This window comes from Pituophis catenifer, unplaced genomic scaffold, assembly GCF_029215685.1.
Source record: "Pituophis catenifer annectens isolate HBS135680 unplaced genomic scaffold, rPitCat1.0.hap2 SCAF_3, whole genome shotgun sequence".
Taxonomy (NCBI): domain Eukaryota; kingdom Metazoa; phylum Chordata; class Lepidosauria; order Squamata; family Colubridae; genus Pituophis; species Pituophis catenifer.
The window spans coordinates 157,204,868-157,229,241 of NW_027256883.1; the positions used below are offsets into that span (position 1 = coordinate 157,204,868).

The window sequence follows — 24,374 nt, forward strand, 5'->3', positions numbered from 1 at the left end:
GAAAACAGCCTTGCTTGCTAACAATAGGGCCACCGATCAATATGTGTCTTAAAGAGTTTTAGGGGTGGAAAATCTTCTCCAGGAGCCACACTAGATTTCAGAGAATGAATAATAAATTTGATTTCTGAAACTAACACCGGAGACCATGTCTAGTTTAATTAAAAGAAGGACTAGGGGTGACATGATAGCAATGTTCCAATATCTCAGGGGTTGCCACAAGAAGAGGGAGTCAAGCTATTCTCCAAAGCACCTGAGGGCAAGACAAGAAGCAATGGGTGGAAACTAATCAAGGAGAGAAGCAACCTAGAACTAAGGAGAAATTTCCTGACTGTTAAAACAATTAATCAGTGGAACAACTTGCCTCCAGGAGTTGTGAACATTCCAACACTGGAAGTTTTTCAGGAGATTTGATAACCATCTGTCTGTCTGTCTGTCTGTCTGTCTGTCTGTCTGTCTGACTGACTGACTGACTGACTGACTGACTGACTGACCAGGGAGAAAGGTTTTCAAAGGTTTATCAGTAATTTGCTTACATGAGAGGTCCTGATTAGGAACAGTAAATAAAAAAGGGAGGCTCTGGTTAGGAACAGTGCATAAAAATCTGCCCAAACTGAAGGTGGAATGGGAATATCAAATTAGAATTTATGTTACTTCAATGGACCTGATGAAATATTCCAGAAGGAAACTGAATTTGTCTCTTTTGCTGAAAATTCCAGATCTGGCTATATTTTGCCTATGAAAGAAGCTTCTTCAGAGGCTATCAGTTTCTTGTAATCACATGTAATTTTTAACATTTTAGCATAGATTTTTTTTAATGGGTTCTAAGGCTGGTGCATTGCTGTAAACAGTCAGAATAACTTCAAGTTGAATTTATTTGCTGTCAGTTTCTAGTAGAAACTTTATCTGTTAAAAAATTTCTCAGTGAAATTCACACAGATCAATATATTGAGTCAGAATTTTATTCAGACCTTGGATACAGAAGGAAATTAAGTTTCTCCAAGCCTGAGTCTATTCAGCATTCAGAAAGATTGATGTTGCCTTAGTATCTTCTTTGGCCCAATTGAGCCTTCTATTCTGCCTGACTTTGAGATTAGCTAATAGTCTTTTATCATGAGATACAGATAAACTAGTATCAGATCTGGCTTGGAAATGGACTATAATTTATTATTTCTATCTCCCTCACATGCACTTAGATATCTGAAGACAGCCCAATCTTGTTTCATGTAAACATATATAATCTAAAACCATGAATGATATGTAAAAGGATATATAAAACCAGGTTCTTTGCCTCCTAAAATATGGAGTTACATTTATAGATCAAGGACACCAGTTCTCAGTCTGCTGTATTTCATTAGGGGTCTCTAGAAAACCAGGGCAGATCGTTTATAAAATAATCTGCAGGAATAACACCCAGTTGTACAAAATTGTGTAAGAGGGCCCACGCCTTGACACTTAAATCTCCTGCTAGAATTACATAGTTTTAGGATGATTTGACTTTATCTTTAACACTGCCTTTTCTGTGAAGGTGTAGGTTCCCCTCACACATATGTGCTAGTCATTCCCAACTCTAGGGGGCGGTGCTCATCTCCGTTTCAAAACCGAAGAGCCAGTGCTCTCCGAAGGCGTCTGCGTGGTCATGTGGCCAGCATGACTAAATGCCAAAGGCGCACAGAACGCTGTTACCTTCCCACCAAAGGTGGTCCCTAGTTTTCTACTTGCATTTTTTACGTGTTTTCGAACTGCTAAGTTGGCAGAAGCTAGGACAAGTAACGGGAGCTCACCCCATTACGCAGCACTAGGGATTCGAACCACTAAACTGAGCCTTTCAATCGTCAAGTTCAGTGTCTTAGCTGCTAAGCGACCACATCACCTACCTTTTCTAGATTCACCCAAATATTAGGAAAACAGTGAGGAGGCATATGGGGCAGCGGATATATTCAGTAGAAATATTTCAGAGGATTTATATGAAAATTTTATTCTAAATAATTGGGAGAGTTATCTACAAGAACTAATTCCAGTCCTTGCTAAACCCAACTCTGTCTTGGCAAGTGTAGTCAGTCCTCCTGATATCCATTCTATAACCTTGCAGGAATACACCAGGATCAAAATTAATTGTTTCCTTATTTGTAGTCCTGGAAGTGCTATGATGTCAAGATTAAAGAAGAACTTCACCAGTCTCCAGCTGATACTTTGTTCTTCCAGCCAGCAATATTCCAAGTCAGTAACTGGATTGAACCCTTGCACTTAATATTAGTGAGGGTGATTAGTAGTGTATTGGAATTGGAACATGAGTTTTTCAGTCATTCAGTAGAAGTGATATTACCCCAAATTTAAAACCCCCAAAATGCTACTGAATTCCTGGAAGCCTGCCATTCAGCCAAATCAGCCATCAATGGACACAAAGTGATAAACCAATTTTACATACCATTCAAAAAACTAATAAGGAAACAAAAAGACCAGATCCTTTCTAGCAGCTTACCCCCAAATAAACAAGGATTAACACCTCACAAACAATCAAGGAGAAAACAATACCCTAATCAAAGAACTACCAGAGAGAAAACCATACTCCACCAATACTAGGAGGAAAAGCTACTCTACACTGCATAACAGGAGGCAGATCTCACATTCACTATCACTGATGATGTTACCTAGTCAGGTAATGAAATGTCTGGAAGCAAACAACCAAGAGAACACCAGGTTTTCCACAAATAACAACACATACTGTAGCAGTGTTGAACCTTGTGCATGTACAACTAACTGAGAGAAGATCCCCTCTATTGGTCAGAAGAAAAAAATTATTGAAGTGAAACCTTCTGAACTCATATAGTCTCCCTCTCTAACTTAGGACCATTGACTGTCTGGGTTCTCAATTATTTAAGGAGCCTACACAAATCAAGCAAAGACTTCTAACCAATGTACAATTTGATCTTGGTATACTTTATATTGCAAGGAAAGTCTTCTAATTTCATTATTTTTTCTATGCGGTGCAAATGAAGGATGGGAATATGGTAGAAGACAGAAAGCATGAATGTCCACCCAGCCATCTCCCATAAAGGTGAATGAGTAGAAAGAGAAATGCCTCAATTGGGCACATAAAATACAAAAAAAGAGGACCAGTGTTTTACAACAATTTGCAGTGGTGGATAATTCGTACAAAAGGTGACCCCTTTGACAGAACAATGAATATTCTGGGATCAAACTTGTGTCAGAGATTCCTTGATATTCTATCATTTTTATAAGTCCAGATGCATTCTTGATCTGCCAAATTGCTTATCAGGTTCAGATGACTTTCTTATGTTGTTCTTTGTTGGACAGCATCTCAACTTCTTTCATGAACCGAAGACATAATTCCTCCTGCCATGGTAAAGCTACACATTGAACTGCCACAGGAAGCCCAACAGCACCTTCTACTGCCTGAAAGAGATAGTGAAATAAGCAAAAACATTCAGATAGCTCAGGTCCAAAGGTCCAAACATTTTTGAATGTTGCAAAGTGGCCTTGAGCAAGTGTCCTTGAAATATGTTTCTTGTCTCAGGTAAGTTTTCAAAGGACTGCAACCTTTATTTCTCAGATTCCTAGTTGAGACTATTAATAAAACTATTTGCACCATGTAATTCTTTCTCTTGTATGCCTTCATACAACTGCTGTCTTGGAAGCCAATCATCCCAAAGATGTAAAATATAAGAGATAAAAGACTTAAGTGCCTTCATAGAAAAGTGAAAATTTACACTCACTCTTAACCTTGAGCAACCATCTTTAGTTTAATAACCAGGAAGGTAAACTGTTAACCAAATATTTGCTGCCCCCCGCCACCCCCTCAAATTCATTAGATCTATTTAAAATGGATGTAAATCATTTTTTGCCAAGATTTAATCCTGGCCTTGGGAGAAATATAGAAAAATATCCTTCCCTAAAACATAATGGTTATAATCCTGGATTCTTAGATTAAGCCTTTCTTTCCTTCCAATTCTCAACTTGCTTGATTTTTTTCCCTCTCTTAAAAACAAGGTAAGAATTTTCAATCCATATATTCTATAGCTGAAAACAGATTTGCTCCAAAAAAAGTCTCTTTGTAGCTTTCTGTCGCATTTACTCTAGTGCTGACACTTTCCTCTGAATTTTTTCACAGTAATTGTTCTTTATCTAGATCAGGGGTATCAAACTCATGTTGTCACGGCAGCATCACATGATGTATTGGGATTATTTTCTCCTTTGCTAAATCGCGCATGGGCGTGGCCAGTGCATGACTCATCCGGCCTGCAGGCCGGGAGTTTGACAGCCCTGATCTAGATTGATGACATTTTGTGACTCAGGATCAATACTGTATGCCAGGGGTGTCAAACTCGATTTCATTGAGGGTCGCGTCAGGGTTGTGTTTGACCTCGGAGGGCCGGGGTGGTAGTAGTCATGGTGGGCATGGCTGGGGTAGGCGTGGCCATGGTAGGCGTTTGACATAAGCTAAAGATGCATTGTTTTCTCTTCTCTTCTTTCTTTCCACAGTTCTTTACTATAACCATTTTCCTATCTCTTCTACCAAATATTACTGGCAAACATTTATTACTTATTCTTCATACTCCACTAAACTTTTTATTTCTAAATTTATACCCCATTGTTTAATAGTAAATTGCTTTTCCAGGCAGAAAAGCTATTTATACTATTGTATTTTTATTATTCAACTAATAATAAAAATACAATAGCATAAATAATATGATAATGCAATATCTAACAGCAGAGGCCATATGCAGTTCCCCCATGAACTGTTTTGGCTGGCAGAGGCACTGCGGGCTGATCCTTTGATATTTCCAGGCCAGCCCCGCAGGCCAGTTTTGATCCCCGGGGGCTGGGTCCAGCCCACGAGCCTTCAGTTTGACACCCCTGCTTTGTGCCAATGTATTTTTCAGCAATATTAAGTCAATGTCTGATAATATGCTCAAATTATTGTTTTTGCCAAACTCCAGTAAGAGAAGGTCTACTTCTACTTTGGAAGCAATATAGTTCATCTACTTGTGCAAGAAAAATATCTACAATCATCACGAATGTTTAGTGGTTGACAAGCGCTGGGAAAATCAGGAAATCCAGGCAGTTCAAATGAATATAAAAGCTTATTGCATGTTAAAGTTGTCTACAAGAATCTGAACTACTAACAGTCAAAGCAAATTGGTGGCAGATAAAAGTCAATGGAACTCAAGATGGGCTGGACTCTTAAGGGAATGAAGGGACTCGAGACTGATGGTGCGTTTGACCACTTTGACCACCCCCACTTTGGGGTAAAGCAAGTCATCTTCTACAGTTGTACTATATGGTATTTTATCTTTTTATGCCATAATGTCCTCATGTATATTATTCTAGATAGTCATCTCTTTTTGGGAAGATTACTTATAAAAGAAGATGATATTAGATCATACATATCCTTAATTTAAACTCTATAAGTTATAGAGTTAAAATTAAGTTAAACTCTTAATTTTAACTCTATAAGTACATATCCTTAATTTAAACTCTATAAACTCTAAATAAGATGATATTAGATCATACATATCCTTAATTTAAACTCTATTGTTAGCAGTTTTGGGTAGTAATAGATTAATTCATTAGAATTTAGGAAAGGTTAGTTAACCTTATTTATCTATCCAATAGTAGCAGATTATTTTCAAAAACTAATATTAATTCTTTTGTGAAATCAAATGTCTTCATGATCTCAAATATTATTGATCCACAAACATTTCTGTAACAGCTCTCCTGAGTTCATACAAACCTTTTTCAGGGTCCTATCCCAGGAATCGCCATAGATTCCCTGGTGTTGTGCCATCTCTTTTTCATCTGCTTCTGTAACTGTGGTGACTGGTACAACTCCAGCAGGGAAGTTCAAAGCATTGTACAGCATGGTATTAGAGATAGCACCTAGGAAGGTAAATACACAGAATAAAGAGTTAGATGAAAATAGAAACCTTCTCCCCTCCCCTTGGAGCCTCCTTCTCAAACCCTTCTACTGGCATAATTCAGTTATGTAAGGTAGAATTGACCAACTTTCTAAAATTGGACTCTATTCCATTTTTCTTGGTTTTGAAAGTGTACAGTGGACAATGATGCTGTGGTCAGCTATACTAGTCATCTCATGGTTCTCATGGAACCAGATTTTAATCTCTCTGTGAGAATTACATGTAAGCCACCCTGTTTCCCCCAAAATAAGACATCCCAATAATAATCCCAATCAGGCTTTTGAGCTCATGGCAATAAGGCCAAGTGCTTATTTCAGGGTTAAAAAAAATATAAGACAGGGTCTTATTTTTGGGGAAAACATGGTAGTATATTCCCATATAAGAATTGGGAAAATTTCTAGATCATTCTGATCATTAATATTCTGCTAAGAGAATGGCAAAACCACTCTTTTTGGAAGCAACCCTAGTTAATCTACCTGTGCTTAATTATTGTTGGTTCCTGAAACTTGATATTTTTTAATGTGATGAAAAGGTATACATTATGCCACAGTAAGGCTTACCAAGTATTTTTGAAGGATATCCAAGAAAGAAGGCGGGACCCAGAACTGGACACAGGACAACATCAATCTTGTTTTTTCTCCAATGCTCAATAAACTTTTTCTGATAGACCTGAGCCCAGACAACAATAGTTGTTAATATCCGACAAAATCTAGGCTTGATAAGGTATAGCTGAGTATTTTAAAATGTGTTGAAAGCTAGCAAAGGTTATTGCCAGATAGGAAAAATACAATCAACATGATCTATCTTATCGGAAGGACAGAATAAGATTTGATTTTTAAATTTTATTATTACAACAAATGCTTTTACCATCAATTCATTATGGATCTCCCATAGGTCCTTCGCATTCCTGAAAGACAGAATATGTAACATGTAAGCCGAACCTTCTTAAAATATAACAGATTGCAATTCTGCTGAATAATCAAGATGATCATGTGTGTGCCTGAAACAAGTCTAATCTGGGGCCATATAGATCATCATTCTGAAGAAGCAGGATAAGAAGAATATTGATGCTTTTGAGCTCTGATGTTGGAGAAAACTCTTGAGGATACTGTGCACAGTCCAAAAAACCCAAACCAATGGATTATAAAACTAATCAATCTAGAGTTCTCATTAGAGGTACAAATAACCAGGCTCAGATTATCCTATTTCAGACATGTTATGAGAAACCTATAATTTTCCCAGCTATAATGCTGGGAAAAGTGGAAGGAAAAAGAGAAGAGGATAACTAGATGAATGGACTCAGTTACAATGACAATGGGTGCAATGTTGGAACTGCTGAAAGACCAAGTTAGGGACAGATTGTTATGGAGAAAGTCTAGCTACATGGTTGCTAGGAATTGAAACTGACTTGATGGCACACAACCAATGAGATAATCATATATTTTATCAATTATGTCATAGTTGGTGGAACATCAAAATCTTATCTAATAAAATAGCTAAGTTGCCATTATCAAATGGCACATCACAATGCAAAAAGTACCTGATTTTTTTTAAAAAATTAATACTTGGGCACAGTGCATAAGTAATGAACTTAATCATAGGTAAAGGTAAAGGTTCCCCTTGCAAATATGTGCTAGTCATTCCCAACTTTAAGGGGTGGTGCTCATCTCTGTTTCAAAGCTGAAGAGCCAGCGCTGTCTGAAGACGTCTCCGTGGTCATGTGGCCGGCATGACTAAATACCAAAGGCACATGGAACACTGTTACCTCCCCACCAAAGGTGGTTCCTATTTTTCTACTTGCATTTTTTACATGCTTTCAAACTGCTAGGTTGGCAGAAGCTGGGACAAATAACGGGAGCTCACCCCGTTATGTGGCACTAGGGATTCGAACCACTGAACTGCCGACCTTTCGATTGACAAGCTCAGCATCTTAGCCACTGAGCCACCGCGCCCCTCAAACTTAATCATATTAATCCTATTATGATACTGAACTGCTTTTTTTGTCTAGTGCAAACTCTAAAAATCAATCCCAGTAAGAGATTGAAGGGGCCAAATAGAAAGTTTTTATAGTGTATCAGCTAAAAGTCTCATTTTGGCACATGTGTAGGAATATAATTCTGCCATTACCTCACTCCGCACAATGCATTCAGCTGCCCAGCCATTCGGGGAAACTTGAAAGAAAACAGCATTGAGTGAAAATCCCAGATTCATTAGTACTACTGCATTTGGTTTAAAAATTATACAGAATTTCAAAAAACTGTTTCTCTGTTCTGTAAGGTCTGGTGAAGATACACAATGTTATGTCTGTACAGTTGCAATTTCATCTCTAATTTAAAGAGACTATTATGTGCAAGTCCTGAGGAACAGGTAGTCCAACCAGACAGACCTGCTGGCTATCAGAGCACTAATCAAACTACTGGTAGGGATACAGGCAAACATGAGGCAATATAACTGTAGGGTTTTTGCAACAATTCAGAAACAACCCAGGACCTCTTCAGCCTCACTATTTCTTCATTTGGGCAGATAAGTTGATAATGGCATTTTTTCCCCTTAACACTGCAGCTCTGCAGGGAGTATGTATAGGCTATTTCCCATTCGTGAGAATTTATGTCTCCCTTCTGGTGTCTTATTTCTGTGTCAAGCTGTACATGTCCATCATCCTTGTATCCCAGTCCAACCGTCTCCCATTCACCCGCCCACCCCTTACTAGTATGTAAGGGGGCAATAAAAATATGCTTTCTTTTCCTTGAAGAATTAATCAGTGGAACGACTTGCCTCCAGAAGTTGTGGGTGCTCCAACACTGGAGGTTTTTAAGAAGAGATTGGACAATGATTTGTTTGAAATGGTATAAGGCAGTGATGGCTAACCTTTTTGCCATTGTGTGTCAAAAGCGGGGAGAGTGAGGGGTGGTTGTGTGCATGTGTGCCCACACCCATAATTCTATGTGCCCTGCCCCCCCATGCATGTGTGTGCAACCATCCCGTCCTCCCCCACTTTTGGCATGTGATGGCACGGTGGGCCCAGTAGGCCCATTTTTCGCCCTCCCCAGGCTCCAGAGGCTTTCTAGGAGCCTGGGGAGGGCGAAAACAGCCCCCCCCAGGAGGCCTTCCAGAGGCTGGAAACAGCCCATTTGCTGCCCGAAAATCAGCTGGCCAGCACGTGCATGCGTGCTGGAGCTCAGGTAGAGCAACGCTCGCATATCCACCAATATGGCTCTGCATGCCACCTTGGCACGCATGCCATAGGTTCACCATCATGGGTATAAGAGTTTTCTGCTTCAGCTGGGGGTAAGACTAGAAGTCCTCCAAAGTCCCTTCCAACTCTGTTATTCTGTACGGAGTGGAGATTTTCATCATTCTGGGACATTCTGCCTGCCTGATATTCTTTGCACTCTGTTTCTCAGATGAATAGGTTCTCTGCATGCTCTCATCATTTTGAGGCTTGAGGTGGTATAGACAGTCACAAGCAGCTTCAAAATGTTTTGAGATAAAGTGGAATGGAACTGATAATACAGAGATCCTGTGAAGGGTCTATAGCAGGGGAGTCAAACTGGCGGTCAACGGGCCAGATAATAATAATAATAATAATAATAATAATAATAATAATAATAATAATTATTATTATTATTATTATTATTATTATTATTTTATTTCTATACCGCCCTTCTCCTGAAGGACTCAGGGCGGTGTACAGCCTATTAAAAGCACAAGACACACATCAATTAAAATAATTTAAAATTATTAAATAAATTTGGCTCAATTTAAAACCCCAGAAATTTAAAACACCCAATTTAAAATTATTATGTTGATAGCCCGGCCTGGCGGAACAACAGGGTCTTGAGTGCACAGTGAAATACCCGGGGGTCGGAGATCTTACGCATTTCCGGGGGCAGTTCATTCCACAGGGCTGGGGCTCCCACAGAGAAGGGCCTCCCCCTGGGTGTCGCCAGCCGACATAACTTGGCTGATGGCACCCTGAGGAGACCCTCTCTGTGGGAGCGAACTGGCTGGTGGGAGGCTATTGGTGGCAGAAGTCGGTCTCGAAGGTACCCAGGTCCTATGCCATGGAGCACTTTAAAGGTGGTGACCAACACTTTGAATCGCACCCGGAAGACCACTGGGAGCCAGCCAGCTCGCGCAGGAGGGGTGTCACATGGGCACAACGAGTTGCACCCATAACCACCCGCGCGGCTGCATTCTGGACCAGTTGGAGCCTCCGAGTGCTCTTCAAGGGGAGCCCCATGTAGAGAGCATTACAATAGTCCAGCCGGGAGGTGACAAGGGCATGAGTGACCGTGCGCAAGGCGTCCCAGTCCAGAAAGGGCTGCAACTGGCGAATCAGGTGAACCTGATAAAAGGCCCCCCTGGCCACAGCCGTCATATGCTTTTCTAAAGACAGCCATGCATCCAGGAGGACACCCAGATTGCGAGCCCTCTCTGTGAGGGGCAAGGATTCACCCTCAATAGTCAGCGATGGCACCTGCTGACTCTATCGGGACGCCGGGAGCCACAGCCACTCAGTCTTGGAAGGGTTGAGTCTGAGCCTGTTCCTCCCCACACAGGCCACGCACACCCCAGCTCTGCAAATGGGGAAAACGTCACGAAATGTCACGTGACGGCAATGTGATGTGGCAAGTTTGACACCCATGGCCTATAGGGAAATGCCTAAAATAAAGAGTAAATGCTGATGTCCTGAAGTATACAGATCTTTTGTCAGAACTCTTCAATTAACTATACCTAACTCCTACTCCAGGGGATGTCAAATTCACATTGTCACAGCAGCATCACATGACGTATCGGGACTTTTTCCCCCTTTGCTAAACCGGGTGTGGGCATGGCCAGCGAGTGACACATCTGGCCCGCAAGTTAGGAGTAACAGTAACAGAGTTGGACGGGACCTTGGAGATTATCTAGTCCAGTGATGGCGAACCTATGGCATGCATGCCACAGGTGGCACGCGGAGCTATATCTGTGGGCACGCGAGCGTTGCCCTAGCTCAGTTCCAGCATGCATGCATGTGCTGGCCAGCTGATTTTCGGGCCTTCCAGGCCCACTGGAACTTGGGAAATGTGCCATTTCTGGCCCCCGGAGGGCCTCCGGAGGGGTGGGGAAGGCCGTTTTTGCCCTCCCCAGGCTCCTAGAAAGCCGCTGGAGCCTGGGGAGGGCGAAAAAACGGGCCTACCTGGCCCTCCGTGCCATTCCGTACCAAAAGCAGGGGGAGCGCGGGGGGGTCGTGCACGCATGCGAATGGGCGGGGCACATAGAATTATGGGTGTGGGCATACGCACGCATGACCCCCCCGCCCTCCCCCGCTTTTGGCACTCAATGGCAAAAAGGTTAGCCATCACTGATCTAGTCAAACCCACTGCTCATGCAGGAGACCTGTACTAGGGATTTGAACCACCAACCTTTCTGATCGACAAGCTCAGTGTCTTAGCCACTGAGCCACCTAGTCAGGCTAAGGTTTGACAACCCGGTTCTACTCTAGTCCAAAATTGCAGTTTGACTACGCAAACTATACTCCACCTTAATTGCTTGGGAAACTTCAAGATCTTCCTTCCAGAAGATCTACTAGTTTGAGAGATGGCTATCCTCATACTATCTACTTTGCACCTGCTCTTTTAGTTATTTATCAATAAAATTCATTTTTATGACTGCCCAACTCATAAACTTGGTTTTGAGCAGCTAATAGCATGTTAAAATAACAACTTTTTAAAAAAAATCATTACCAAAGGATAAAAACCCAACAATGGTCACTGAGAATAAACCCAGACAAAACAATCGATCTTTCCTTTCCCTGATTTAGGATGATAAAAATTGGCAGACCTGCCATTTACATAGGCAACCAATTAAAATCATTTTAATTACCAAAAGGAACTTCATGAATGCCTTAGGGAAATGGTCAATGGAACATTTTCTTCAGAATATATTCAATTTAGAGTGTATGTTTCCCATAGTTAATGGCATTCACTGGAGTACTGAGGCATTGCTTCATATTGCCCCTTTGGGGCATGTGATGTCACAATGAACACAGAAGGAGTGTGGGGTTTGCATTGTAATTTCTCAATTCCATCAGTCTGATCCCTTTGCCTTCCACCCCCCACCCCAACCCCCACCCAATGCTGCTGCTCACAATGCAAATATGTTTAAAGACACTTTTATTTCAGTTTTTATGCCCCAAAATACAATAATTCTGTCACAAATCTGACCCCATACACAGCTAAAGATATCTAAGACTCACGCAGATCTTGACGAACTTGGCCATAACTTTCTTCACCAACTTTGGGATTTTAAGTATTTTCACCTGGTCTTTCAAAGCTGGATCCACTATATCTTTTTGACTGACAGGCAATAGAGAAGGAAAGCAAGATTGGAAATCCTCTCTCTTTGTATATAAATGTATTTACCACAATTATTTACTCTAACCAGAAGTGAAGTTGACTACTTTTATAGAGGAAATTGGACACTAAAGTTATCAAGGGCTATTCTAGAACAGACAAGCAGATCAGCAATCTTCTCCCCCAACATTTGCTTAAAACATATGGAGTTGGCACACTATGTGGAAATTGCAGTCTCATGCAAGTAGCGATATAAGGTAAAGATTCCCCCCGTACATATGTGCTAGTTATTCCCAACTCTAGAAGGCAGTGCTCATCTCCGTTTCAAAGCTGAAGAGTCAGCGCTGTCCAAAGACATCTCTGTGGTCATGTGGCCGGCATGACTAAATGCCAAAGGCGCACAGAACGCTGTTACCTCCCCACCAAAGGTGGTCCCCATTTCTCTACTTGCATTTTTTACGTGCTTTTGAACTGCTAGGTTGGCAGAAGCTGGGACAAGTAATGGGAGTTTACCTCATTACGCAGCACTAGGGATTCGAAACGCTGAACTGCCAACCTTTCGATTGACAAGCTCAGCATTTTAGCTACTGAGCCAAAGTAGCGATATACTTTCCCCTTAATAAGAAAAGGTTAATTCATTGATATAATAAAGCAAATGGTAATGATGATACTACTACCATCATCTTTTGGAAAACAATGACCTTACTTTAAATTGTGGTTGAATGAGAACACAGTGATATTGAGTAGTGCCCTTATTTGCTATTTGCTCTTTAAATGTTCTTTAGCATTGTCAACGAACTACTTACAACAAGGCCGAAAGACTTGAGCCTCCATCTGCAAAAATACCTTTCAGATAAATTTCATCGATAACATAATCCACAGAAGGTGGGTTGAAGGGAACTAGCTGCAAATAACAAAGGGGGTTTTCAGTTAAACCTCGAAGGTGCCAAGTAAATACAAGTCTAGATTAACTATTGCTATTGCAATAGTTGCATGCTATTTGTCCACTCAATATGGCTTTCTCTATACAAGCATACACACACAAAGGGCTCCTCCCTGTGATTGTTAGTGCTATTCACCAGATCTTCAGCTGACAAGAAAGTGTCAGTTGGCTGATCTGTCTTCCTAGCCTGCCATTGGAAGGATGCCACCAAATTCTGATGTTCAATTAAGAGCAAATTAAGGAAACGGATTGGTGGTTTCTCTCTGTCAACAAGTCAACAGCTGGCGAAAAAGCATCCACTAGTTACTCTTCATAACCGACTTGGATTTGGACCAGAGAAAAGCAAAATATTTTTGAAAAATAAACCAGAGGATGTAATCAAGTGTTAGAAGTGGCTCCAGGATTTCCCCAAACTTCTGGCAACTAATTGCAAGGCTGTCAGAAGTGTCAAGAGGAGGAGGAGAAACTGAGACCACAATCAGCCTGGAAAATATCTCTTGGGTGTGGCGAGAAAATAGAAGAAGACAACTGTGTTCTTGCTAGAGCTACAGTCCCAGAGAGAGGATTCCCAAAATAGTCAGAGCTGGAAAGAGTGGCAGATCATATCTCCCTTCCTTTCTCACCCCATTCAGTTGGGATGAGGAGAGATGGCTCTTTCCCCATCAGGTTTCTTAGCCCCTGAATCTTCCATCCTGAGAGTTGATTCTGCAGGTCTCAAGGGCTTGATGGGGAGGGCAGGAGCTATAGGGCACCTAAACCACCAGCATCTATCTAGTGGCTGTAGAGGGAACATTACACAATGACATGCAGGATATCCCATGTTCCATGGGCAGCTATTTTTTTTTCTTTATTTTTAAATATGGGCTTTTGATGTTTTAGCTGCTTTTGAACATGGTTGTTCTGCTAATTCAGAAGGGCACTGAGCCTATGTTTAAAGGCAACCCATTAAGAGCGGATAGGTGTGGATTTGCTTGCTCCTATGGGAAAGTTCCTTCCCAATCACTTTGCAACTGCCCCCTTCCCACATGAACATTCAGCTGTAACATCAAGCTTTTCTAAAACAAGATGCTCTTATGAAACAGCAATCCCTGGTCAACATCAGCCTGCACAACTTCACCATGAAAGCCTACCAGGCCCACTGCTCAATTGCTATTCATAGTTAATCAGTAAGAGGCCAATTTTGGCCCAACCAAATGAATGGTCAGGAAAGCACACCATTCTGCACCACAGCTAAAATGTGTAGTTTCTTGGCTGCTTAAGGGGCCAGTTTAAGTTGAATATGACATTACTGTGCCTCAGGTGATAAAATGAAGACAGCATCATCAGGATACAGCAGAAAATGGTGGCCACTGGGTCATGTTTATGCTGTAGCCAGGTCAGGGGTGAAATGCTACCAGTTCGGGCCGGTTCGCCTGAACCGGTAGTAAAAAAAAATGCTTAAAAAGTTTTTTAAAAAAGTTCCGATGATCACGCATCACTCAGCTGATCTTCTGAACTTTTTTTTTTTACTTTTTAAAGCATTTTTAACTACTGGTTCTCCAGAACTATTTGTTAAAAATGCTTTAAAAAGAAAAAAAAGCAGGAAATCCAAAAGTATGTGTTTGGTGCAGACTGCGCATGGGTGTGCACGCAGCATGTGTCTGGGATGCACTGCGCATGTGAATGCAGGATGCACATCTGGCACACACCGTGCATGCACAGGCAGCGAACCGATGGCGATCAGTGGAGGATTTCACCACTGAGCCAGGTGCATGTAACATCCCATGCCACATTGCCTTCCAATTTATTCCCCTTCAATATTTTCTTTTTTCTCTATTTATCAAACATCACGAAGAAGCAAAAGACATATGCCTTTCACTTAGCCATGCCAAAAGCCATCCCTTCTTATAGAAGCTCTCTGACTATTCTGTATCAGACTATTTTACATGCAAATAAATTGTACAGTAAACAGTAGCAGCAAAGATACACACTGTATGGCCAGCTTCTTCCAGAAGCTTCCTGGTTTTATGCACAGCCCTTCTCATGCATGATGGGAGCAAGAAATAGCCATCTGTGTCATAATACCCAATCCGTAGAGGTGTAGAGCTTGAATAAATCTAGAAGGAAAAAAAAAAACCCTCTTAGTTACTAACATTAATGGATTAAGAGCTATAGCATGAACTCGATAGTACAGGGGTTTAGTGCACCCTGTTATTAACACAGCTGCCTGCAATTTCTGCTGGTTCGAATCTCTCCAAGGCTCAAGGTTGACTCAGCCTTCCATCCTTTCTAAGGTAGGTGAAATGAGGACCCAGTTTGTGGGGGCAATAAGCTGACTTTGTATAAAATATACAAAAGAATGAAGGCTATTGCTTAACGCATGGTAAGCCGCCCTGAGTCTCCAGAGAAGGGCGGCATATAAATCAAATTAAAAAAAAAAAAAAAACCTCTGTGATGGCACTTTTGATGAACAAATTGTTGTGATTGTCACACTATTAGTGGAACTTGGCATGCAGAGGCTCACAGAGTTGCATGAGCTCTGGTTTGGGTGGGTGGGGGTACTTAGAAGAATGGACGAGACTTTTAAATATGTTTCAGCAAATTAACAGGAATTAACCATGACGATAATTCTCAGGTGGCACTACATTCTTCTTAAATTAGGAAATTTATGTGAAGTAATTTTAATCTAATTAAATATAATGTGTAATTTTAATATGTGATTTTTCTGGAAGGTGTTGACAGGGTGGTAAGCAAGTTGGCGCATATTGCTAGCTTTGATGACAGTGCTCAATTAGCTGTAGTTTGGATTGAAACTTTCTGAGGAAATTTGAAAAATCTCACAATCTGTGAGTTAACTTTTTTGTAATGTACGTAAGTAGATGCAGTATTAAGAAATTGATCTAATGTCTTTTATTAGTTGCCAGCTTTTTTACTGTGAAATATTTAAAAATCAAGCACATCTTTGACCAAATTAGTGACATTCCTAATGGAAGAAATGGCTCTGGTTGAAGAAGCTTTGAAAAGCACAACAAAGGAGGATATATTTTCTCAAACTGCTATTTATTAGCTATATTAATAATGTTTTTTCCAGGAGAAATTAAATAGACTCATCCTTCACTCACATGTATGTGTGTAGATATATCATCCCAAAATTGTTCTTTTTTATTTGTCAAGAATGTATTAGGTAATATATATAAGTATAAGCATGGATTGGATACATAAAATAGATACAAATAGAGGAAACATTAGGACAGGGATGGTAGGCACGCTGGTGCATGTGTGTGTGTGTGTGTGTGTGTGTGTGTGTGTCTCACCTGGCAGCAAGAACTTGCTGGCTGCCAGAAAGAAAAAAGCCCAGAATTGAGTGGATATGATTCTACTGAGCTAGGGCTGCAGAAAAACCTTGGTTACGTAGGAAAAACCTGGCTAGAGGAAACACACACACACACACACACACACACACACATATAAAGGCATCTTTTTTATTTGGGGCATTCTTTGAAAGAAATCTCATATCTGTCAAAATCATCAACTATGGGTTCAGCAAAGGTCCTATATATATCCTTTTTTTAAAAAAAATACCTCTTCATTGAATGGCATAGGTGGCACAGTGGGATCCAGCTGGAACATGTAATCACATAAGAGAGCCTTCATGCATAAAGCAAGACTATCCACATCCTTTGCCATTGGTCCGATTGTTGCTAAAACTTGAGAAGATAAATATGTGTATCAAGTAATAGCAGATAGCTAATCCCGTTTTGGATTTATTGATCAAAAGCAAAATACGTGCCAAATTAAGATCACAACATGGCTTTGTTTAAATTGCTCTACATTCATTCTTTCTGAAAAATCATGTTATATTTCCACATTTCTTCTTAATATTTATATTTCAATTACTATCTACCCAATATCCATTGTTCTTCAGCTCAGTCACTTTTTACATTCATTCAAAACTGATCTCTCAACCTTTCCCCACTTTCCACAAAAAAGATATTTACTTAACATAAGATGAAAAGGCTCCTTTACTCCAGAAACACTGTAAAACAGAGAAATATAAAATGCAGACAATACACGTCATAACATACATTCACACATAGCTTTTTGGAGGACATTATCAACTGAATCATCACTCAGTGAGAAATGTCAGTGGGTGTTCTTGTACAAGACACATTTGCTTATATCTGTTTATATCTGTGTATGATCTTTGTTTAGAGCAATGTTTCTCAGACTTGGTAAGTTTAAGATCTGTGGATTTCAACACTCAGAATTCCCAGCCATATGTTAATATCGACACATCTTGAAGTCGCCAAGTTTGAAAAACACCATTTATAGAAATATAAATGGAAGGAGAAAGGAAGGAAGGATTCATTACATACTTGAATTACATGTTACAATGTTTATAGGTAGGTCTAGGGCAAAAACACTATTTTTCTGCAACTAAATTTAGTGTTTGGTTTCCTTAGAATGAAAGCATTCGCTAGAGAAATGTTATCTCACATTTACACTGGATGTTCCTAGCACCCTAAGGCAGGAGTGAAATCCAAAATTTTTCCCTACCGGTTCTGTGGGTGTGGCTTGATGGGCATGGCAGGGGAAGGATATTGCAAAATCTCCATTCCCACCCCACTCCAGGGGAAGGATATTGCAAAATCTCTATTCCCACCCCATTCTGGGGCCAGCCAGAGGTGGTATTTGCCGGTTCTCCGAACTACTCAAAATTTCTGCTATCAGTTCTCCAGAACCTGTTAGAACCTGCTGGATTTCACCCCTGCCCTAAGAAGTGTTCCTTTCCTAGGGGAAAGTCTAAATCAGAGTACATGATATCATTACTAAAATTTGTGAACATTGATCAAGCTATTTCATAATTTCTCCAAGATCATCAATATCTCCAACAGGTTTTTCAACATAAATTAAATGGCTGGGGTTTTTTTTTAGAGATTTTGTAAACACAGCATTTCAACACCAGCAGATTATTCTGTTAGATGATTTTTGAGGTCTTTTCCAACTCTACAATTCTACATCTTATCAAAGTGCGATAATCAGCTGCATAGTCTATGATAGCTTTAGTACTTACCTCAATCTACCTGCAGTTGGCTTCAGCCCACAAAGACCACAGAAGCTGGAGGGTAGACGGATACTTCCCCCCAAATCTGATCCAAATCCTAAAATGGAACCTCCTCCAGCAATTAGAGCCCCTTCCCCTCCAGATGAGCCCCCAGGAGTTCTCTTATGATCCAAAGGATTCACAGTCTGCCCAAAAGCTACATTGCTGCAGTCATAGCTGAAAGGTGATAGAAATACATCAGATTGTGGGAACACAATATTTAAAATATAGGAAATCTATCATCTTGTTTCTTCTGAAGATACAGTTTTTAACTCACCTACAAAAATTAAAAAGTATTCATCTCAGTGGAACTTCTCTTACAGCATCGTGAGTCTCAGGTCCCTAATTCTGATATTCTAAATAATGTTTTACTCTAAAGTAGTTATATATCAAAAAGATTTAGCTGATTTTTCAGATTAACCAGATTATAATATATTTGAAGCAGAAAGCAAGAACCCTAAGCGTATCTGAGTAACTAAGGAGAGAGAAAAGCCAGAAACACCCCCTCCCCATTTCTACCAAAAGACTCTCTCTTAAAAGAGAGCATTCCTTCAACATGTTCTGACAGCTGAACATGGCTAAATATAAAGGCTTCTGGGTTCTGGCTGCTTATTCTTTCAATAGATACATAGTAATGATGGGTACATCTCTTAGGATCACTGTGATTCTGGAAATTTTCTTGATCTACTAAGCAAAAGGTAGGAATACGACAGAAATTTTCAGCCTGGGTTTCTTTTTCTTCATCAAGTTTTGAAGAAAAAGAATACAGTACATATGACAACCGGCCATAGATATTTGGTACTTGAGAGTTCCTTAAAGGCTTTTCTCCACTGGAGTGGGGTGCTTTTCTCCTGTATTCAAGATGAGAGGAGGACACCCTGCCTTGAGAAACACCTGTTCCTACAGGTTCTTGCTGTGCCTCCAAAATGAGTTCAACAGTTACCATCAACCTGATTATATGGACCCCTTTTAGTTAAGATTTAGATCTAGGCCAGGGACTGAGACATCATCCATAAATGCAATCATTACCAATTATTCAAATATAGCAAGCCATGACTAATACAAGCCAAGAAAAATTGTGAACAAATAACAAACAGGTGTATGTTTTTACAATTGCACAATAAGGAGATAAAGTTTATCAATACACAGCAGTGATCAGTAAAAACTATTGGCATGAAAACTTACTTTAATAAAGATTGTGGCACATTGGTGAATACAAATGGATTTGCTCCCTGTTTCTTTAATACCTTGACCAACACACTGTCGTCTTCTTCCACATCAAGAAAATGAGAAAAGCCACATGTTGTCAAATGGTCCTAAAGGTAAAGGAAATATTAAGGAAACAGGTGTAGATCAGCTATTTATCTTAACACCTAATAATAGCTGCTACTCTCTTTCCTCCTTTCCTCTCCTCCTTTTTCTCTTCTGCTAGGATTTTTAAAAATTTCCGCTTTTTAAAAAACAACCACTTGAGGTTTCTGTTTCAGTAAATAAATAAAATATTCAAGGTAGTTTAGGCTTTCAACTAATTAAAGCTGAAGGTTTGGGCTTTCAACTATTTAAAAAGAGTGAAAAAATTGTACCACTTAACAATCAGCAATCAGATGTGGCAATACAATCTGGATGGAGGTTGCAAAAATAGGACTATCGGGCTTGTTTTTCCAGTAGGCCACGGTTTCCCATCCCTTATCAATATAAAAGGGCTATACCATAAGCAAATACATATCCTAGAAAGGTTTCTAGTGGCCTTCCCTTAGAAGCTGCTTCTTGTCCACCATTTCTAGAAAACCAATGTATCACAGCAATGGAATCACCTTGTATGCAATGTGGTCTTTGATACTGACAGGTACCCCATACAATAAACCTTTTTCCTTCTGGTTTTTCAGTTGCTGAAGAAATGCCTCACATTCTGGAATAAAATGGCGCACACAATTCACCTCCTTGGTGACCGCTAAAGCCTTTTTAGGAAAACAGTAGACAGACAAGTCAGGGAAAATAATTAGAAGTGGAACAATGTGTTTGCCTCTGTTAATTACTCCCTATTCCTGATCCATGATTCCCAGAAAAAAAAAAAATCTACCAAGTCTGCTGTTTCACTTTCAGTATCTTCTATTGCTTTACTAAGATCAGTCTTGCCCCCAAACTATTCTTATAGTAAAAGACAAACCACGCATTCCAATCAACATTATTGTAGGGTTTATTAAAAAATGACGCAAGTATTTCCTCTCCACCCTCACAGGAAGATAGAGAAGGAACAAATGTTATGACAACACGATCCCACTAGGTGGTGCAGACTGACCTCCAAACACATTTTAGAAAAAATATCATTTTACTGGGGGTTTTTTTCCCCTAAATTTTTTGGGTTGTTTATATTCTGTAGAAAAAATATTCAATAAGTAATTTTTTAAAAATATTATCTCCAAGACATAAACATATACATGCATGTATGCATACATACATACACACACATACACACACACACATTCATTTTTTAACAGAAGGATTAATGTTCTGGCAAAACTATGCTTTATTAAGAAAATATTGTAAATTATCAAGAGATTAAAGAGGCTATACTTTGAAATATAATACTAAGATAACTTTTATTGTCCCTTTTTTTCTATGAACAGACCTGCATTTGGCATACATAAAAGAAAATTCTGATGCCCACTTTCAAAAGAAAATAAATATATAACTATACACATATGTGCACTGCACATGCATATAGATATGCAATATGTAATTATGGAAATTATGTACACAAAATAAAAGAAAAACTGGAGCAATATTTGACTAATTCTAGTACAATGTGGGAAAGGGATGCGGTGGCCCAGTGGCTAAGACGCTGAGCTTACCGATCGAAAGGTCGGCAGTTCAGCGGTTCAAATCCCTAGTGCCGCGTAACACAGTGAGCTCCCATTACTTGTCCCAGATTCTGCCAACACAGCAGTTCGAAAGCATGTAAAAATGCAAGTAGAAAAATAGGGACCACCTCAGTGTCTTAGCCACTGAGCCATCGTGTCCCATAACCCTAATCCTAACCCATGCCACCTTGAGTCATCTGCAATTAGGAAGTTTTATAAACTGAATAGGTAGTAAATTGCAAATGAATATGGGAGATTGATCTGTTATATCAACTTTCAGCTTTTCCTTCATTTTCATTATTTCAAATTATTTTGATTAAAAAAAAATAAAGACAGGATAGAAAGACTGAAGGGTAGCTAAATGCTGCTAGGCAGACTTTTCTTTTTCTTTATTTATCTCAGGAGCATCTTCAAATCGTAGACATACAATGCTCAACACTGAGCAGGTAAAATAAGTATAAAATAGGCCAGAAAGAAATAGCCCACATAAAAAGTATGTAAAGTAGATAGCATTAAACCTAAATGACATTTGCCAGTATTGGGCAACATAGACAGTGTTTTCTCTCGCCAGCATGAGGTCTTCCTCTGTCATGTTGAAGTGACGTTTTATGCACTGTAGCCAGTGGTGGGATTCAGCCAGTTCGCACCACTTCGGGAGAACCGGTTGTTAACTTTCTGAGCAGTTTGATGAACTGCTATAAAGGGCCTGGTGGCTCAGCAGACTGATAGCATTGTGATTAACACCAGCTGTCTGCAATTACTGTAAGTTCGAATCTCAACAGACTCAAGGTTGACTCAGCCTTCCATCCTTTCTAAGGTAGGTAAATTGAGGACCCAGTTTGTGGGGGCAATAAGCTGACTTTGTATAAATATACAAAAAGTATGAAGGCTATTGCTTAACGCATTGTAAGCATTGTAAGCTGCCCTGAGTCTCCAGAGAAGGGCGGCATATAAATCAAATTAAAAAAAAACAAAAACTGCTTGTTGGAAGAAATCATTAGGGCATAGAACCGGTTGTTAAATTATTTGAATCCTACCACTGACTGTAGCATATATGAAATGGGCATACTCAGGGGTGAAATTCAGCAGGTTCTGGAGAACCGGTAGCAGAAATTTTGAGTAGTTCGGAGAACTGATAAATGCCACCTCTGGCTGGCCCCAGAATGGGGTGGGACGGGAGATTTTGTAATATCCTTCCCCCAGGAGTGGGGAGTGAATGGGGATTTTGTAGTCTCCTTCCCCTGGACTGGGGTGGGAATGGGGATTTTGCAGTACCCTTCCCCTGGAGTGGGGTGGGAATGGGGATTTTGCAGTATCCTTCCCTTATCACGCCCACCAAGCCACACCCACAGAACCAGTAGTAAAAAAAAATTGAATTTTACCGCTGGGCATACTGATGTACTGTATGTAAACAATATTTCTGTATCTATGTTTTGTGTTTCCAAGTATGTTCACCTTTTCCATGTAGGTGTAGAGGACAACATCTGGAGACAAAGTGTCTTCTTTCAGCTTCTTAACCAGTTCTACCAGAGGTAGAGAAAGGATGTCATCACTTGGTAACCCAGGGTTCTGTAATGAAAGGGTACAGTATAACGCTTCCCATAGATTTGATAGAGCAAGTCTGAGAGGTGGCAGAGAGATTAATTGGCTGTTGTTGGCAAGCCAGCAGCCATAAAAATAACGGGTCAGATCAGGACACTGAAAAACTGAGGAAGCCTCTTCACTTTGCAAAAGGATGAGAAGAAAAAAAAGCCCAAGACAGTCCAGTTGTCTTTTGGAAAAGTACCTTCGGTACTTTGGGACAACAATGACCTGCATGATTGAGAATCTCTATAGACATCAGGGCTAATTACCTAATTTCACTGACATTGCATTAAAATTATTACAAGGTAGATGCTTATTTTACAGACATGCATTTTCCTCCTTTTATCCCTTTACAGTTACAGTACCATTGCATGTAATTTTTGTTCCAAGGTTTTCATGGGTCTTGTCTGACCTTTAAAGATCCAGGTTCTGCACCTCTGCTATAGAATGTAGTTGCTGCAAATCATCTGAGACTTTTTTGTGTTCTGCTTGACCCAAACTTTCATTTTGTGTCTACTAAGATGATAAACTGTAAGTTGTGACAGTAGAAAACCACAGATGGATCTCACCCTTAATGTGGATAGCAAAGGTGCCACTTAATTCAATAGCAATCCTTTTGGTTAAAGTTGTATTTAAAAGTAAAGTTTATCCCATGAAAATTTTCAGATGTCCTTCTCACCCTTGTGTAGTCATGAAATAGCCTTCAGTTTTACTTAAAAGAGAGATAGTGACCAAACCCAACCTTAATAACAAGAGCCAAACAACAGGGAAATAGCAGAAATCAGAATTTGGATGTAGTAAATATTCATCTGTAATTATTTACTAAAATTCTATCTTATCCATTAGCCCTATTATTCCAACTCCCTGTAAACTCGTGAAATCTGCAGGAAAAATTATCATATCTAAATACATTTAAATACACACGTACATAAACATTATATATAATAAGTAACTGTAATAAGTCCTTATACAAGTACAAGTAATACAAGTAATAAGTACTTATACAATACAAGAAATAGTTAGGAAACATGTACCTGGCTTTTAAATGTCCGCACTGATTTTTCCATCTCTATCAAGCCATGATCCCTTTGCCTTCTTGTTTCTTCTATTTGTTTTTTAATCCTTTTCTGGCCTAACCATTTCAGTACCAAATAAGCTGCAGTTGAACCACAGGTCAGAACCACGGCAGTATGAAGATAGATTTTATCCTGAGGCCAGGATTGCTCCAACCATTTTTGGAGTGTAGTCGAAGCTTCTTGCAGCATTCTGGAACCAAATCTATGGACAATTTTTGGAGACTCTGAAATGCAGAGGAAAGCTCATAAAAAGTCTATCTTGAGTCCATTACAACAAGATATACAGCCTTGGCTTCTTCAAGTCCTAGCATGTTATAAGAAATGTCCTGTTCATGTTCGATTATAATCTCCCCATCCTTGCAACATGCCAAAGTATTTCAGGAGGATGCAAAACATCTCTCCACTTTGTTGAGGAGATGCCTCTGGACAAAAGGTGTACTTTTACTGCATATGTGTAATTTTGAGCTTACCCTGGAGCTAACACAACCTCTGTGAATAACAATAATTAACAAAAATACCAAGAACAATATGGGTGAACTTTGGTCAGGAAAGC

The 24,374-nt window shown here is 39.9% G+C and overlaps 1 protein-coding gene across 1 annotated transcript; it reads right to left on the reverse strand.

Annotated features, from left to right (window-relative positions):
- Window positions 1–3,279: 3,279 nt before the first annotated feature.
- LOC139314065 (vitamin D3 hydroxylase-associated protein-like) lies at window positions 3,280–24,010 on the reverse strand. Its single transcript, XM_070939586.1, has 15 exons — window positions 23,780–24,010; window positions 22,617–22,730; window positions 20,115–20,258; window positions 19,486–19,616; window positions 18,271–18,477; window positions 17,195–17,232; window positions 16,779–16,903; window positions 15,188–15,313; window positions 13,081–13,178; window positions 12,178–12,277; window positions 8,064–8,107; window positions 6,804–6,843; window positions 6,497–6,605; window positions 5,753–5,898; window positions 3,280–3,414 (listed from the first exon to the last, which is right to left on the reverse strand). The coding sequence occupies exons 1-15, from the start codon at window positions 24,008–24,010 to the stop codon at window positions 3,280–3,282; spliced, it is 1,788 nt and encodes a 595-aa protein (XP_070795687.1).
- Between the last annotated feature and the right edge of the window lie 364 nt (window positions 24,011–24,374).

Excerpts from the sequence above, each read along its gene's own strand:
- LOC139314065 (XM_070939586.1), bottom strand. The coding sequence starts at position 24,010 with ATGCTGCAAGAAGCTTCGACTACACTCCAAAAATGGTTGGAGCAATCC. Across the intron at positions 16,904-17,194 it reads GCCTTTTCATCTTATGTTAA|TTTTAGCAACAATCGGACCA; the intron begins GTAAATATCTTT and ends TATCTTCTCAAG. Across the intron at positions 6,606-6,803 it reads AGATCCATAATGAATTGATG|GTCTATCAGAAAAAGTTTAT; the intron begins GTAAAAGCATTT and ends GTCTGGGCTCAG.